General features: G+C 32.6%; 1 protein-coding gene across 8 annotated transcripts in view; it reads left to right on the top strand.

Annotated features, from left to right (window-relative positions):
- Window positions 1-19049, top strand: part of tox2 (TOX high mobility group box family member 2) — a 267858-nt gene that overhangs the window by 217302 nt on the left and 31507 nt on the right. For 4 of the 8 annotated variants that reach the window (XM_087255346.1, XM_087255345.1, XM_087255344.1 and 1 more), the window contains 2 exons: window positions 9761-9988; window positions 16999-17229. In XM_087255346.1, coding sequence (XP_087111472.1) covers window positions 9761-9988; window positions 16999-17229 — 459 coding nt within the window. 8 annotated transcript variants of the gene reach the window in all.

Raw genomic sequence — 19049 nt, 5'->3', positions numbered from 1 at the left:
AATAGATGTGCAGAATTATTTCTGTTTGCTAGTTTTATTATTAAAGAAATAAGCTTATTCTAAAATAAACTAAATTAAGTTGCCTGATTTAGATGAAAATACTCCATGCAAATGATTATTTAGTTCAGCTTTCTAATGAGTTTAGTCTAGTTTAGTATTTCCCGATAGAAGAATAAAACACAGTTAATCAGAGATTTTCTTTATTCATTCGCTCTCTTTCCTCAGCATGAAATGGGCCAGTGAATCCAGTCAACACCATTGAAATGATATTCAGAATTTCAAACGGGACGAGGACGCAGCGATGATGGTTTGGAAACAAATACCATAAATTATTCAGAGAGGAGAGAGAGAATAGACTATGATAGATTGGTGGTTTTCTCAGAGTCGTCCCGCTTTAGCTTTTGTCCTGACAAAGCTTCAAATCACAGAATTGCTGGGTAATATGAAGATTCCTGAATGAATCGGCCGTCTCTCCATCTTTTGTGTGTGTTTTTTGTGTGATTCGTGTGATTCGGAGCGCTCAGATTAAAGAACAGGGTGATGCTCTTGGCCGGCAGCGGTTGCTATGGAAATGGGGTTGCCGTCGCTATGATAGGCCATTCATGTTTGATTAATTGGTTTTTCAATGCTTCTTGGTTTGTGAAAGCCCTTAAAGAGCAACTCCACGGAAAATGGAAAATTAATGGATTCTCTCTCTCCGTTTCTCTCTCTCTCTCCGACATTAAAGCTACTTCTCTGCATTTGAAAATTGAACTAATGGCATTGCTGAGATTTGATGTGAGGTTGTGTGTTTGGGCTGCGTTCAGGATCTGAAACGTTGAAATGAGGAAAGTCTTTGTTTCAGGGCTGCTTTTTTACACTATTAAAAAATTGTGTAAAAAACGGTAAAGTACTGGTTTAATCTGTGATTTAACTGTATGCATAATTTTATTTTTAAATTTAAGGTAAGTACTGGCAAAACAGACAATGGCAATCTTTTGTAATTTAACGGTATGCATAATGCAAATCCTTTTACAGAATACTACTGTAAAAATATAATACAACAGTATTTCAGTTTTTTTCAATTTATTGTAAAGTGCTGATAGTGTAGATGCCAGTAATTTACTGTAATTTAGCATTATGCATATTATGAAATTATTTTAAAGTGTATTACTGTAATAACTGAAGGTCTCACTTTATATTAAGTGGCCTTAACTAATATGTACTTACACAGGATTTAATAGTTTGTTACAATGTACTTATTGTGTAAATACATGTATTTACTATGTACTTATGCTTGATTAAATACCTGTATGTAATTACATCTTTAATTAACTTCTGTAAATACATTTGTAAATACACTGCTGACCATTCCCTACACTTTAACCCACCCTTAAACCTACCCACACCACCAAACCTGTGCATAACCCAACCTCTATCTCAACTCAAAGGCACCACGTGTTCTCAAATTCATTATGAGCACAGTAAGTACATTGTATTTATTTTTTGATGCAAGTTATTGTTATTTATTAGGTTATTTAGGCCTATTTTCATTATTCATTTATTTTCATTATTCGTTTATGTACAATTGTTGAGACATAAATGAGAATATAAAATTATATATTGATTGATTAAAATATAATCAACAACGAAAATGGAAATAAAAACAGAAATAAAACATAAATGAAAATGTCTTGTCTTAGTCCTATCAAAATAGCAAACACTGAACATCTTTCTATATTTATTTATTTATTTATTTATTTATTTAAGACTACTTATTTGTACTAAATGTTTGTGCTTTCATTTTAGTTGTCTTTTACTTCTTAAATTCTATTTTCCAAAACGAATCCTCTTTGCACTTAAAAAGTTTACAATAAAGCTTGTTAACAAATTTTAAATTATTAATGAAGGAATTATAATGCTTTGACTTATTGTTTAATATCATTTACAAGCACAGTAGCTGTATGGGCTATTTCTGTCCGTTCGCATCCCGTCCCTTTGCGCCCCCTGGCGGCTCATTCACAAACTGCGGTCATACACTAAAAACAGAGCGGCACCTATTTCAAACGGCGGCGGTACAAGCCGCGGCGTTAATAGCCACTTTGAACTCTCACCTACTGTACATAGTAGTTAAAGACACTTAATATAAAGTAGGATCTAACTGAATACAGCATATTTCTGTTATTTTTTTTTTATTATTTACAGTAAAGCACTGGCAGCGCAGATGCTGGAATCTACTGTAATTTAGCAATATGCCTACAGTGAAAGTGTATTACTGTAATAAGTGAAAACTGCATATTTATGTTTTTTTTTTTCTTTTCTTTAATTTATGGTAAATTAATAGCAGCAATGTAATTTAACATTTTGCACAGTGAATTATTTTGACAATATACTACTGCAACGTTTTAAACAGCAATGCACTACAATATACTAAACAGCAATGTTGCTGTGTTTCCTTTCAATATATGGTAAAGTACTGGCAGCACAGATGCCAGCAATCTGTTTCAATTTACCATTTTGCATATTGACAAATTATTTTACAGTACTTTACTGTAAAAGTGAATACAGTATATTTCCATATTTTATTTTTTTTAATTTACGATAAAGTACAGATGGCCGCAGTCTGTTATAATTTACTATTATGCATATTGGGGAATTATTTTACAGTGTATTACTGTGATAACTGAATACAGCATATTTCTGTTTTTTCTTTTGATGTACAGTAAGGTACTGGCAGCACAAATGCCGACAATCTACTGTATTTAATGATAAGCATAACATTCGGTTAAATTTAAAGTAAAGTCCTGGCAGAACAGACACCAGCAATCTACTGTGATTTAATAGCACTCTGAAAAAAAAAATATTCAAAGATGATTTCTTAGATTTACTCAATTTTTTTTTTATGTTAAGTGGTTGTAAACAATTTATTTGTGTTGAATTTAAACTAACAAATTAAGTTGAACATTATTAAACTCAATTTGTTTGTTTAAATTCAACACAAATAAATAGTTTGCAACAGTTCTGCATGCAACACTTTTTTTTCAGTGTGCATACTGTGATTTTTAACAGTGTATTACTGTAAAAATGAATTGCCGCAATATTTCTGTAAAGTACTGGCAGCACAGATGTCAGCAATCTATTGTATTTAGCATAATGCATACAGTGAAGTTAGTTTACAGTGTATTACTGTAATAAATGAATACAGCATATTTATGTGTTTTTTATTTTACGGTTAAATACTGGCAGCAAAGATACTGTACTATACTTCAGCGCTGTACTGTAATTAGGTAGTATGCATACTATGCATTGTTTTACTGCGTTTTGCTGTAAAAATGGAGTACATCATGTTTCATTTATTTTTAATTTACAGTAAAGTATTAGCAACACAGACTCCAGCAATCTACTGTAATATTATTGTAATCTAATCTACTGTAAAACTGTGCTGATTTACTTGTTTAGAAAGTCTTCTGAAAGATAAAGTACACTTTTAGTGCAGGTAACAGTACAATATTTTTGTTATATGAGTTGCACATAAACATAAAATCTATAAAATATAGGCAATAAACACTTTAGAAAGGATACGAATCAAAACACACCTATTTAAATGATACCGTTTGTAAAGCACACACACACACACACAAAATACTGTAAAAAAATCTTACAGTAACATACAGTTTTTCGTTAAACACAGTGGAATGAACCGCTAACTATTCCAGCAAATGTTTTACACAGCGGATGTCCTTGCAGCCGCTAGCCAGTAATGGGAAACAACCATACACACTCATTCACACACACACACACACACACACACACATATTCACTACGGCCAATAGTTAATCAATTCCCCTATAGCTCTTGTGTTTGGACTTGTGGCGGAAACCGGAGCACCCGGATGAAACCCATGCCAACATGGGGAGAACATGCAAACTTCACACAGAAACGCCACTGACCCAGCTGGGACTCGAACCAGGGACCTTTTTGCTGTGAGGCCAGAGTGCTAACCACTGAGCCATCGTGCCACCCTTTAAAATCTAAACACATTAGCTTAGTGTTAGGACAACATGAAGGTATTGTGTAGCATTTGTTTTACAGCGTATGTTTAATTGTCCAGTATATTCCTGCTAATTCATCAGCGCTAACAAAATACTGTGAAACTTCATGTGCTTTTCTCGCTGTTTGATATTAAATTTCATCTATTAGCAAGTCTTGAGAGGTTAATTAGCGCTGTTACGAGTCCTCGCTGAGATCACAGGCGTTACGGTAATGTTTACAGACCTCTCCGGCTTCATTAATCACTTTAAAAGCACACGCTTGATATGCAATCTTTAATTCAGCTCGACTGCTGAATCTTGCATGCGGCTAATAAACGCTAGTTCATCAACTTTTGCTCTTCTTTTTGATTCGCGGTTGCCTAAATATTCCTATTTATGTGTAAATGAATATATCCGTCCACACTCTCCTGATGAGATGCTTTTTGAAGAGCAGAGATGGATATGAAACATGGTGAAATATTAAAATACAAGCGTTATGGGGCTTTGCTTTGAGAGGATTACATGATTTGAGGGAAACTAGAAGCTCCATGGATTTTTATTTTATTTATTTTTTATTTTTTGCAAATTAACTCGTTTAGCAGCGGCTGGCTTCATCTAATGTTATGTCTGTCTTTTGAAGTGCATGGTGATTCAGCATCAAATATATAAATAAACACAATAATTAAGCCTAAGCAGGTGGTAAATGCACTAAAAGAGCAATGCCATGAAAAACTATCATTTGTTTTGTTTTGTTTTTACTTTATTTGATCATTTTAAAATGTATTAAAATTTATTACACTACATTTATTTTTTTTTATTTAATTTTATTTTATTATCCTTTTATTTTATTTCATTTTATTACAGCAAACATTATTTCAGTGTAGCTTTTTATATTATAAATTTACTTTTATTCAAATTTGACTTAATTTTATCTTAAACAAATTAAACAAAATAAAATAAAATTTTAATAAATTTAAATACACTTTAAATAGTTTAAATAAAGTAAATAAAAACTTTAAATAAAAGTAAATTAAATTAAATAAAAAATATTCTAACAAACTAACAGTTTAATTAAACAAAATAAGATTAAGTTAAATTAATAAAATAAGATAATATTTTAGTACATTTAAATACATTTAATTAATTAAATTTTATTTTATTTTATTTTTTTAATTTAACTATCTTATTTTAATAAAATTTAATTTAATTTTACTTTATTTATGAAAAAAATTATTTAATTAAACATTTATTTTATTAAAATTTATTTAATTAATTTATTGAATATTTTGTTTTGTTTTGACTTTTTATTTTATTTTAAATATTTTATTTATTTAATTATTTATTTATTTTTTTTATTTATTTTTTTTTTCAGCAAACATTTATTTTTAATTGTAGCTTCTTATATTATGTCTGTGTTTTGAAATGCGTGCATGGTATTTCAGCATCAAAAAATACATTCAAAAATCAAGTTTAAGCAGGTGGTAAATGCACTGACTAAAACATCAAGGCCATGAAAATTGCATTCATTCTGTTAAATTGCATTTGCTCACTGTATATAGGTCAAATGCAGGATGTCAAATTAAATATGCAAAGGTGCTTTTATAACCATAGAAAGCATATTAAACTGAGGTAAAGCGTCTACTTTAATGTTCAAAATCACTTTGGTGAAAATTCATTGATTTTCCTTCAGCTTAGTCTCTTTTTTATTAGAGGTCACCACAGCGGAATGAGCCGCCAACTATTCCAGCATATGTTTTGCACAATGGATGCCCTTCCAGCCGCAACTAAGTACTGGGAAATACCCATACACTCTCATTCACACACACTCATACACTACAGCCAATTTAGTTCATCAATGCCCCTAAAGCGCATGTGTTTGGACTGTGGGGAAAACCGGAGCACCCGGAGGAAACCCACGCCAACAAGGGGAGAACATGCAAACTCCACACAGAAATGCCAACTGAATAGTCTAAGAATATCAAAAGCTAAATAACAAAGTAAGTGTGCATAGATGAAGCATCGAAAGAGAAAGTAACGATTATTAATGTTTTAACATCATCTGCCGTCATTTACTCTGTATTAGTATTAAAACAATATAGACTAATAAAGAAAGTGCAATACCAGTATTTTTCTCTGTTCTTGGCAAAACATCATTCAGTGTAACAAACCATAAGCATATGTTCAGTTAATTAAGTGTTTATGCATATGTGATTTATTCTCTTGTCAGTTTCCTTCAAAGAGTGATTAGCATTGCACATTATTTTATAGTAGTACATCTTCTTGCATGCATCTTTATTAAAACACTGCTTGGTTGCACTGCATAATTGTGTAAAGCAGCACATATATGTAAAGCATATATAACTATGCATGGTATCTCAAATACCTGCATCTTATTAAAGTGACAGTTCACCACAAAATAAAAGTCTCATCATTTATTTAAAATCAAGTGATGCTTAGTTGAATAGATATATCACATTTTTTAGAAAAAGTTGCTTTTTAAACAATAATTTTTGTGAAAAGACCTATGTAAGTACATTTTATTGCATTTTTAAAATTTTGTTTAATTTAATTGAATTAAAATTTTATTTTATTTTGTTTAATTATATTTAATCTTGTTTTATTTTATTACAATTTATTTTATTACAACTTTATTTAAATTTTCTTTTATCTTGTTTTTGTTTTGTTTTCTTTGGTTTTGTTTAAATAAATTTAATTAAATTTCTTTTTTCTTTTATTTATTTCATTTATTATTAACATTTTATTTTATTTTGTTTAATTCAATTTATTATTATTTTATTTTATTTAAAAAATATTTTGCTAAATTTGCATTTTCTTTAGTTTAATTTAGTATAATCTTATTTTTATTTAGTTTTTATTATTATTATTTAAATTTAAATTAAACTTACTAAAATTTAACAAATTATCTTTTCATTTATTACAATTTTAGCTTATTATTATTTATTAAGTTTTATTTAATTTAATTTTGATTTGTTTAATTTAATTAAATAGTTTTTTAAATATTTTATTTATCTTTTTCATTTGATTTAATTTATTAACATTTTATTTTGTTTAATTTAATAGAATCTTATTTTATTTCTTCAATTAATTTTATGTAATACTTTTTTTACAAATATTTTATTTTACTTAATTGTCTTTTATTTTGTTTCATTGTATTTAATCTTATTTTATTTTATTAAAACTTTATTTTGTTTAATTTGATCTTATATTATTTCTTTATTTAATTTAAAATTGTATTTATGATTTTTATTTATTTTTGATATAATTTAATAAAATTAATCTTATTTTATTTTGTTTTATTTTTATTTTGTTTAATTTAATTTAATTTGTTTTTTTTAATTGTGTGTTTTAATGTATTTAAATTTATTCAAATTAAATTTTATCTCATTTTATTTTATTAAAATATTTTTATTTCATGTTGTTTGATTTTAATAATTTTTTTTTTCATTTTATTTTATTTTATTTTATTTAATTTAAAAAAAAATTTAATGATCTAGATTTTCTACAATTTAATTTAATCTTATTCTAATTTACTTAGAAGCAGTTATTTTATTTTATTTTATTTTATTTTATTTTGCATAATTTTACTAACTTTACTAGACCAGCAAATACAAATAGTGTATTCATAAATATATGAATAGGCTAGTTCTGTGTGAATTATCATTTTAAGTAACCAATCAAGTTGGCATTAAGTTAGTGATGCATATCTGCATTTCTGCCTCATTGCATGCTCGTCTTCTCTATACATTTGCTTTATATGTGGCCATCGGTTGATTAATAGTGCATGCATATAGGATTGATTTGTTCTGATGTGGTGAATGTGTTCTGTTGTTTTTAGCTGTCGGTTCACTGTTGTGGTTGTGTTGGGATTCCTGAGCACCAGTGCTGTTGTGGTTTTCTGAAGATGCTCTGAAAAAAAACTGATGCTAAGAGAAATGCGGTTGAAGACTTACTGTAAAAGCTGCTTATCTATCAAGATCTGCCTCTAATCTGTTTATGATATAAGTCAGGTCGAAACTATAAAGGGCATCCTCAAAACCCCAGGGTGTTTCTTTGTACAGTGTGTGTTTTTGTGAGGGTATATTCATGATAATGCAGAGATAAGATTTTTTTTTTCACATAGCTAAAATGAATGAAATGTGTGTGTAAAAACAAAAATTGCTAGTTAATTGAATTGCAAATAAATAATAGCACACTGGATTCAACTTTAAATATCAAAGTGATATCAACTAAAAAAGAAAAAAATGTAAAAAAAAAATTTAATTATATTTTATTGTATTTATCTTTTTCTTTTAGTTTAATTTATTAACAGTTTATTTAGTTTAGTTTGATTGTATATTATTTTATTTTTACATTTAGTTTAATCTGATTTTATAAAAATATTTTATATTATTTTACAAAAATTGTATTTTATTTTGTTTAATTGTATTTAATCATGTTTTATTGTATTAATTTAATTTTAAAATTATTTATGTTTTTGATTTATTTAAACTCATTTCAAAATAGTTTAATTTAATAAAATTTAGTTTTATTTTATTTTAATATCAAATTAATGCATTGAATTAAGATAAAATAAAACAGAAATTGCCAACAAATTGAATTGCAAAAAAATAGTAGCACACTGGATTAAACTTTAAATATTAAAGTGGAAAATCTTTTTTGTAAAATATGCTCTGATTATAAAAACATGATCTAATTGACAATGTAGTTTAATTGTAATTTTTATTATTTGTCGAATGTTTGTTTGAAAAATGTGGCCTAGTCTACATCGTTCTAGTAAAGTCTGGTCTTTTTTTTTAAACTTTATTTTAGTATCTAAATCACTAAACATTTTTGTACGAACAGAAATTGCTAGTAAATTTTACAGTAATTTGCAAAAAAATAAAAATAGTAGCATGTAGTGGAAAATCTGTTTATTTTGCTTAATTGAATTGAATTAAAATTGTATTTTTTTTATTGCATTTAATTTAATTTTATTAGTACAATTGTATTGTATTACTATTTTATTTTGTTTAATTTAATGTAATCTTATTTTAGTTTTATTTTATTTTATTTCCTTTTGTTTAATTTAATTACATTACATTTTTACTTTATGTATATTTTTTCATATTGTTTAATTTATTAACATTTTATTTTCTTAAATTTAATTTAAATAAAATCAACTAATAATTTTTTCTTGTCAAATGCTCTCTAATAATCTGTGAATACATCATAAAATGCACTTTTAGCCACTGATCAGTAATCAGTCAGCAGCATCGAAGGGTGAGAGAAGAACCTGCTCTCTTTTTCTGAAGGGTCTCTAAAAACAGTCCAAATTGGCCTCAATTGGTGATTTGGTTTCTAAAATCTGGTCTTCATTTTTAAGTGTTTTTTATGGTTTTTAAAAACAGAAATTGCTAGTAAAAAATCACAAACATTTAGAAACAAAAATGATTGCAATGATGAATTAAACAAACTTCAAAATGCAATGATTTTGAATGCCTAAAATGTGTTTTTCGACCTCTTTTACAACGTGTTTCACTATTTAAAACATCATTCAAGTTAGAAAACTTGCTATGGTATTTTTTTGTAATCTGTGTGCTCATCAATAAAGTCGGCAGCATCAAAGGGTGAGGGAAGAAACTGCTCTCTTTTCTCTAAAGGGTCTCTAAAAACAATCCAAATTGGCCTCAATTGGTGATTTGGTTTCTAAATTCGTCCTAGTAAAGTCTGGTCTTCTTCTCTCACCCTAGATGCCGGCGTTTGCGGGGCAGGTGGGCAGTCATTACCCCCGTGCCCACCACAGCCCCATGATAAACCGCTCGGGCCGGATTCTGCCCCATCCCATGAGCGCCCTGTCCCAGCTCAGCTCTCAGATCGGCACCTTTACTCACGGTTCCCCGTCCTCCTCAGGAAGTCAGTCAGCCACGCCCTCACCCTCAAGCTCCGCCCAGGAAGAGGAAGCAAAGTACCATGCAAAGGTACAAAAACAGTCAAATCAATAAAACGTGTAGCTTTCTCCAGGGTGCGTGCGAGGTACAGTCTAAAAGGGATACAGCTGTGGATACACATCATTTTTCTGACACTCTACAACAATATTTCATATTTTAACATCAGTGTTAGGGGTAGGTCGGGGGAGATATTAATAAAATACAATTAATAGATTACTTAATAAATAATAAGAATAATAATTGATATAGTTACTGTTTTACATCCCTGTGAGAATTGGGTTTAGGGTTGTGGTAGGGGTAAACATTAATAAACTACAAACAATGAGTAATTTAATAAATAATATGAACAATAATTGATATAATGACTGCTTTTACATTTCTGTGACGGTTAGGTTTAGGATTAGTGTAGAATTAGATGTTATTAAATACAATTAATAGGTAATTTAATAAATAATATCAATAATTCTCATTATAGTTACTGTTTTTATGTTACTGTGAGGGTTGGGTTTAGGGTTGGGGTTGGGGTAGACGTTAATAAAATACAATTATTGGGTAATTTATTTTAAAAATATGAATAATAATTGATATAGTTACTGTTTTATATTACTGTAAGGGTTGGATTTTGGGTTGAGGTTGGGGTAGACATTAATAAAATACAATAAATAGGTAATTTATTCAAAAATATTAATAATAATTCATTTAATTACTGTTTTTACGTTACTGTAAGGGTTGGATTTAGGGATGGGGTAGGGGTAGACGTTAATAAAATACAATTATTGGGTAATTTATTAAAAATATGAATAATAATTGATATAATTAATGTTTTACATTACTGTTAGGGTTGGAGGGTTGAGGTAGGGGTAGACATTAATAAAATACAACAAATGGGTAATTTAATAAATAATATTGATATTTCTCATCATAGTTACTGTTTTACGTTACTGTAAGGGTTGGTTTTGGGTAGATTTTAATAAACTTTAAGCTGCAGCTGTATCCCTTCTTGCAACATTAAAACATGTCAAATAAATGCTGCTTATTTGAACTTTTAATTTATCAAATAAATAAATAAAATGCACAGATTCAGATAAAATATGAAGCAATAATGTTTTTACAGCTTTTTTGTCAAATAAATGCAGACTTGGTGAGTCTTGAAATCATATTTGTTTTTTTGTTTTTTGCTAACATAATCACATCCTTAAGCTCATGCATGGAGAATTATCGCTGATTTCATATTTTAAGGTATTTTTAACAAAAAAAGCAAATTTTTGTTCAGCAAGGACATAAATGTTCAGTCAAAAGTGAAAATCAAGTCATTTTATCAAATAAATGCTGCTTATTTTAACTTTAAACTCATCAAATAATAATAAAATGCACAGATTCAGATCAAATATGAAGCAGCACAACTGTCTGTATCACTGATAATAATCAGAAATGTTCATTAATCATCAAATAATCATATTACAGTCGTTTCTGAAGGGTCATGTGACACTAAAAACTGGAGTAATGATGCTGGAAATTCAACTTTACACCACAGATAATAAAAATTAGTTTACAGCATATTCACGTACAGAAAACCTTTTAAATTGTAAAATATTTTCATGATTTTACTGTTTTTACAGCTTTTTTTAGTCAAATAAATGCAGACTTGGTGAGTCTTGAAATCATTTTTTTTTTTTTTTGCTAACATAATCACATCCTTAAGCTCATGCATGGTGAATTATCGGTGATTTCATATTTTAAGGTATTTTTAACAAAAAAAAAAAGCTAAATTTTGTGCAGCAAGGACATATTTGTTGAGTCAAAAGTGACAGTCAAGTCATTTTATCAAATAAATGCTGCTTATTTGAACTTTAAATTCATCAAATAATAAAAAAATGCACAGATTCAGATCAAATATGAAGCAGCACAACTGTTTATATCACTAATAATAATGTTTATATCAAAAATAATGTTCAATAATCATCAAATAATCATATTACAATCCTTTCAGAAGGGTCATGTGACACTAAAAACTGGAGTAATGATGCTGGAAATTCAACTTTACACCACAGATATAAATTACAGTTTAAAGTATATTCACAAACAGAAAACATATTTTAAATCGTAAAATATTGTACAATTTTTACAGCATGTTTAATCAAATGAAAGCAGTCTTACTGAGCACATATATCACCTAAAGGTGTGTGTTGTGTGTCAGAAGTCATTTGCTCTATGGAAAGGAATGAATGTGATTTTTACTTCCGGAAGGGTCTGTTTGCACGCGTTATAGACGAGCGTAAAAGGCAGACGAGAGAGCTTTGAGAATAATTTCCCCTCTTTATTTAAAAGCAGCTTTGGTGTGAACGATTTTCCGTGTGTCTCAATAGTGTTTACAAATCTCTGCATTTTAACTTCACATCTTGACGTCTTTTGTTCAGTCTGATTTGTTGGCAAAAACACGGCTGTGTTTCTCTCTCTCTCTCCCTCTCTCCCTCCTTTCATTTTCATTGTCCCAGAAAACCAATTACTCCTGCTTGTCCGTCATCCTCTTCTTTTATTGGAAGTGTCAGTTTGAATTTAATTTGAATGTTGCATGTAATGCGCAGGCAGCTCCAAATCCCTCATTATCGCAACGCTGCATGCTTAATTGGATTGGAGAATACAAAGAGTGAATTAACTTACATGATGTTTAAATGACATTGTTCTTCAGCCGGCTTACGCAAGAGTCCGGACTAAATACGCCAACAGAGTCCAGTGTGCAATTATACCTGGTCAGAGCAGATTGAAAATAAGCCAGAAGGGTTTGGGTATGCTGATATCAATGGTTCAATGCTGGTGCATTTGAATATTAATTCCATCTGGACTACAGCGACAATTAGCACATGTCATTTGCATCGGTGTTTGATTTGCTTGTGAATAAAATCCTGACGCACACACATGCACACTTAAATATGCGTTTCGTTTTCCTCTCTCTGGAATGCACTTCTGCAGGACATATGTGTGTGTGTGTGTGTGTGTGTTTGTTTATGCTTCATTTAATTCAACGTATATAAATCTGAAGCATTTATAGTGGCAGTTCATTTTCTGAAGGCTTTTAGAACCTATGCTGTAGATAAACTTTCATGCACATGCAGATGAGTGTGTGTATGTGTGTGTTTTTAACTTTAATTAAATCTAGAGGTATTTCATTTGGAAATGTGCAGTACACATGCACATATGAGACACATTTTAGATGTGGAGACAAAAACATACAGTCACATGCATGCATGTGAATAAAGCTCTTCATGATGTTACTGGAATGCACACTCACACACACACACACTACGTTCTATGTGCTGACCCAAGTGTGATGCTAAGTGAAGTTTCTCAAACTAATTTCGAGAGGAGCACGTGATAGGATTGACTACAGCTAATCCCTATCACTAATCACTAACTAGCCAATCGGATCACTCTAAATTCAATATAAATATCCAGCCTAAACTTCAATCCTCATCTTCGTTTTGGAAACCCCCCCCATCCATCCCTTCTCCCTCCTCCTCAGTTTGGGCGACACGGTGGCTTGGTGGCTAGCACTGTTGCCCCACAGCAAGGAGGTCATTGGTTCAACACTAGCTGAGCCAACCGATACTCTCTGTGCGGAGTTTGCATGTTCTCCCCGTGTTCGCGTGGGTTTTCCCCGGGTACTCCGGTTTCCTCCCACACTCAAAAACTATGCAACAAAAGTTAAAGTCACAAGCACTTACTACAAACTAGCACAACTAGTGATCTATTTTGGGAAGCTATCGAGAACTACCTGATCTCATATCCCTCCAAATGCTTATTGACCAGGCGGGAGCCTTGGGCTCATCAATCACTGAGCTCAGGGTTCTCTCCTGGCACAGCATGCCAAACTAGCTTAAATAGTCAAGCATTATCTAAGTGTGAACTCTTGAAAGCATTGTTTACATGAGCTGTAAAGTATGAACGGACTGTACCACATACAGAGTGCACTGAGCTAAATGCTCAACATATTGTCTTAATAAATCAATAAATATTTCTTTGGACACTAAGGGCCCTATCATACACCCAGCGCAATAAGGCACGGGACGTATTTGATGCGATTTGTTGCTATTTTCAGACCAGCGCAACTCTGGTTTTCACATTTTGTGCCATGTTGTGTAAATAGCAAATCCGTTTGCGCCGCTTTGTGGACTCCTGGGTTTTCAAGGTGTGCATTTCTGGCGTGTTGCAATTCTGAGGAACTGAAATTGACCAAATTGACCAAATGAAACCTGGTGTTAAGTCCAGCACGTTAGTTATGCGCCTATGCAGGTCCAAATGCTTACACACTCCATAATACAAACCCGATGTACAGCAGGGCTATTCAATTAGTTTGGCATAGAGGTCTGTTCATGAGAAGCATCCCAAACGAAGGGCCGGAGAGATATGACTTGCTATATAAGTGATGACACAACTATATATAAAAGCCCATATGCTGTATTTGTGCTCATAAAGACACCCACGTTGGCTTTTTCCTACATTAAAATGTGAATATATTGTATTTTAAATAATATTGTGTGCATATATATATATATATTCATTTATATACATGTATATATACATTCATATATATATATATATATATATATATATATATATATATATATATATATATATATATATATATATATATATATATATATATATATATATATATATTTATAGTAAAAATGCCAGTAAACAGTTTGTTTTTGATTTCAGGTTGACTTGTAGACTCATTTTTACAATGTTTTTGTGTGTGTGTGCTAGCGTGTGCGCGTTCGTGCATGTGTGTGTGTGTGTGTGTGTGTGTGTGTGTGTGTGTGTATGTGTGTGTGTTTGAGCCCTATCATACACCCGGCGCAGTGTGGCGCAAGGCGCGGCGCAGTAGTCTTTTGGTAGTTTTAGCTTGGTGCAAGAGTGGTTTTGAGGCGTTGCGCTACGCTGTTTAAATAGTGAATGCAGTAGCGCTCATTTGTGCGGTCATAGGTGTTCTGGTCTAAAAAGGAAGGCGTTCTGAGGCGGACCACTGGCGCATTGATATTTGGAGAAACTATAATAGATTTTTCATTAGACCAAAACAAACCCGGTCTAAACTCCAGCGCAGAGTTGAGCCTCGCTTACACACTGCTTAATACACACAAGAGAGCAATAGGCAAATATCTTTACATATGAAAAAATGTAAATATTAAGGATATATAGAGGATATAATAAGAATAGATATATAATATAAATATAAAGGATTAAAATATTACAAAACATATTATTTTCTAGCCTACATAAATATGAAAAATCACTGCTTTTATGTCTTCTTCATCTCGGGAGGCTTTTTCAGTTCATTCATAACAATTTGCTTTTGTATAATGTTATTATTATTAGCAGTATTATTTATTATATCCATATTTATATTTGTTTTATTAAAAACAAGCTTAGATTTGTCCACCTGTCAGGTTTTAGACCATATGGGGCAAAGCATGTGTTTTAGGATAAAACTCAGGTTTTTGAACACACTTCGTTATTATTGTTCATTTATTCGTTTGCTGGAAATTAGAACTGAATTTAGAAATAGTTTTGAAACGAATCTTTGCGCTTAACAAACAAAATTATTTATTTATAGACTAATTGATGTCTGTGCATAAAGGTTTCCCTATCCAAGAGCGAAAGTGAAAGTGTTCCATTATCTCTCATTCTCACGCAGTAGATGCTCTGTTTAACAGTTTTCTGTTAACTGTTAACTGTTTGCTAGTGAAATGCTCAGTTTTTTCTCTTAGACTTACTTTGTGCCCTGTAAATAGTGAATGCGCTCTTGGCGCGACGCAGCTGGCTCTTAAACGGAATGGGAGATGAGACTGTAATTGGTTTATTCTTAAAACACACCTATAACTCATTAAGAAAATAAACTCAACCCTTTTAGACCATGCGCCGAAGCGTAAGGCAGATTTCCCGTCCTTAAAGTAGCAAAAACGCGTCCTGACACGCCCTGAAAGCGTTTGCGCCCTGCGTTTTGCGCTCTGCGCATGGACCGTCAAAATAGAGCCCTTTGTGTGTGTGATCATCATGTAAATCACATGTAAAGTCAGATCATAGAGCGGTCTGTTTTAATGGAGCATCAGCCAACATTTCATGCTACATTTGCTCTGTCTTCAAATTAGTTTCTCTTCTTTTTTTTGGTACATTGAAAATGCTGATGAGATGGAATGATGTTATCTAACCATCAAGTCCTGCCCTAGAAACCTCTTTCACTGGTTTGCTTTAACTCTCGTGTTTTCAGTCCTGTCTAAGACAAATATGTACTGTTCGCCCTTTATTTTATATTCATTTATATCTCCACTTTAATAAAATGATGCATTTGGCTTTTTTTTTTTATTTGCAGTGCATGACAGTTTTAAATGAAGAAATGCATATTAGCGTGCTTCACACATCAGATGATGCAGCACTGATTTAAATGGGATATTAACAACGTCTGCTGGACTCTCTGCATTAAGAAATCAATTTCAGCACAATGTTTCAGCGCTCTGAAGAGAGTCCACGAACTGTCAGAGCCGATTACGCAGCCGTCGCTTGACTGAAAGCATTCTGGAATCCAGCGCATCCCATTTTTATTTCATGATGTTTGCAGATAAAAGACAAGCCGCATTTGCATAGCCAAACATGCATAGGAGTGGAGCAGCAGTGCATGCTGGGACACACAGACGCACTCACAGAACTCCACGTATCAACAAACTACACATGCTTTTAGTATTTAATGTCATTTTCACTATGGAAATCTTAAAAAAACTGTTGGGATGTGTGTGAAGTTAGCATTATTATTTATTTTGATCATAAAATCATCATATTAGAGTTATTTCAAGGTCATGTGACACTGAAGACTGGAGTAATGATGCTGGAAATTCAGCATTTTTAGTCAATTAAATACAGACATCAGTTAATCTTTTATTTTTATTCTTATCTACTCTTACACTTATGTATTTGATCTTGAATGATGCATCAACATGTATTTGTTATTTTTATTTGCATTAATATTGGTTCTGTATCTTCTTCAGATCACAGGGGAGAAGCGGCCTTCCTCTGACATGATGAAGCCCAAACCCAAACCTCAGAAGAAGAAGAAGAAGAAGGACCCGAATGAGCCGCAGAAGCCGGTCTCGGCGTACGCACTCTTCTTCAGGGACACTCAAGCCGCCATCAAAGGACAAAACCCCAACGCCACTTTTGGAGATGTCTCGAAGATCGTGGCCTCCATGTGGGACAGCCTGGGAGAAGAACAGAAGCAGGTCAGTGCAGAGTTCTGGAGATTGCAAACTGATGCTGGATTGATGGATGGATGGATGGATGGATGGATGGATGGATGGATAGTTGGATGGATGGATGGATGGATGGATGGATGGATGGATGGATGGATGGATGGATGGATGGATGGATGGATGGATGGATGGATAGTTGGATGGATGGTCGGTTGGTTGGATGGATGGATGGATGGTTTTTGTTTTTTTTGTTTTTGTTTGGTTGGATGGATGGTCGGTCGGTTTGTTGGATGGATGGTTTTTGTTTGGTTGGATGGATGGATGGATGGATGGATAGTTGGATGGATGGTCGGTCGGTTGGTTGGATGGATGGTTTTTGTTTGGTTGGATGGATGGATGGATGGATGTATGTATGGATGTATGGATGGATGAATGTATGGATGTCGATTGGTTGGTTGGATGGATTGGTATATGGATGGCTGGATAGATGGATGGATGGTTGATGGATGAATGGATAGATGGATTAATGGAATGATGAATTGATTGATGGATGAATGGATAGATGGATTGATGGAATGATGAATTGATTGATGGATGGATGTATGTATGGATGTATGGATGAATGAATGGAAGGATGGATGGATGGTCAGTCGATTGGTTGGTTGGATGGATTGATATATGGATGGCTGGATAGATGGATGGATGGTTGATGGATGAATGGATAGATGAATTGATGGAATGATGAATTGATTGATGGATGGATGGATAGATGATGGATGGATGGATGGATGGAATTTAATAAAATTTTTAAACAGTAGTGTATACAGCTAAATGTTTGTGTCTTCTGTAAGCAGTGTGTGTGTGTTGAGTGATTCTTCGGTTGGTCGGTTGGTTAGATGGATGGTTTTTTGTTTGAATGGATGGATGGTTGGTTGGATGGTTGGTTGGATAAATGGATGGATGGGCGGTTGGTTGGATGGATTTATATATGGGTGGGTGGATGGATGGATGGATGGGTGGATGGATGGATGGATGGTTGGTTTGTTGGATGAATGGATGGATGGATGGGCGGTCGGTTGGTTGGTTGGTTGGATGGATTTATATATGAATGGATGGATGGATGGATGGATGGATGGATGGATGGATGGATGGATGGATGGATGGTTGGTTGGATGAATGGATGGGCGGTCGGTTGGTTGGATGGATGGATTGATATATGGATGGATGGATGGATGGATGGATGGTTGGTTGGTTGGAAGGATCGATATATGGATGGATGGATGGATGGATGGTTGGTTGGTTGGAAGGATCGATATATGGATGGATGGATGGATGGTTGATAGATGGATGGAAATTTAACTTTTTAAACAGTAGTGTATACAGCTAAATGTTTGTGTGTTCTGTAAGCAGTGTCTGTGTGTGTGTGTGTGTGTGTGTGTGTGTGTGTGTGTGTGTGTGTGTGTGTGTGTGTGTGTGTGTGTGTGTGTGTGTGTGTGTGTGTGTGTGCACGTGATGTTGGTTGTATTTTTAGCATATCCTCCATAACACAGGTCTTCTATTGCATGTCCAATAAGAGCACCTGCCTCAGTGACAGAGTGTATTGCTTACTTTCTCTCTCAGTCTCTCTCTCTCTCTCTCTGTCTCAGTCTCTCTCTCTCTCTCTCTCTCTCTCTGTCTCAGTCTCTCTCTCTCCATCTCTCCAGGCTGCCGTGTCCTTTTATTTGCAGTTAATTTTTGCCTCCTTCACTCTCCCCTCTTCACCATGAATCTTCATTTTGCCGCTGACACCCTTGAATGTGAATTCCTCATTTCCTGGGCTCTTTTTATTTATATCTGTTGCCTGGTGATTC

This window comes from Danio rerio, chromosome 6 (assembly GCF_052040795.2).
Source record: "Danio rerio strain M-AB ecotype USA chromosome 6, GRCz13ab, whole genome shotgun sequence".
Lineage (NCBI taxonomy): Eukaryota > Metazoa > Chordata > Actinopteri > Cypriniformes > Danionidae > Danio > Danio rerio.
Note: the sequence above shows the minus strand (reverse complement) of the source record. Positions and strands in the feature narration are given on the sequence as shown.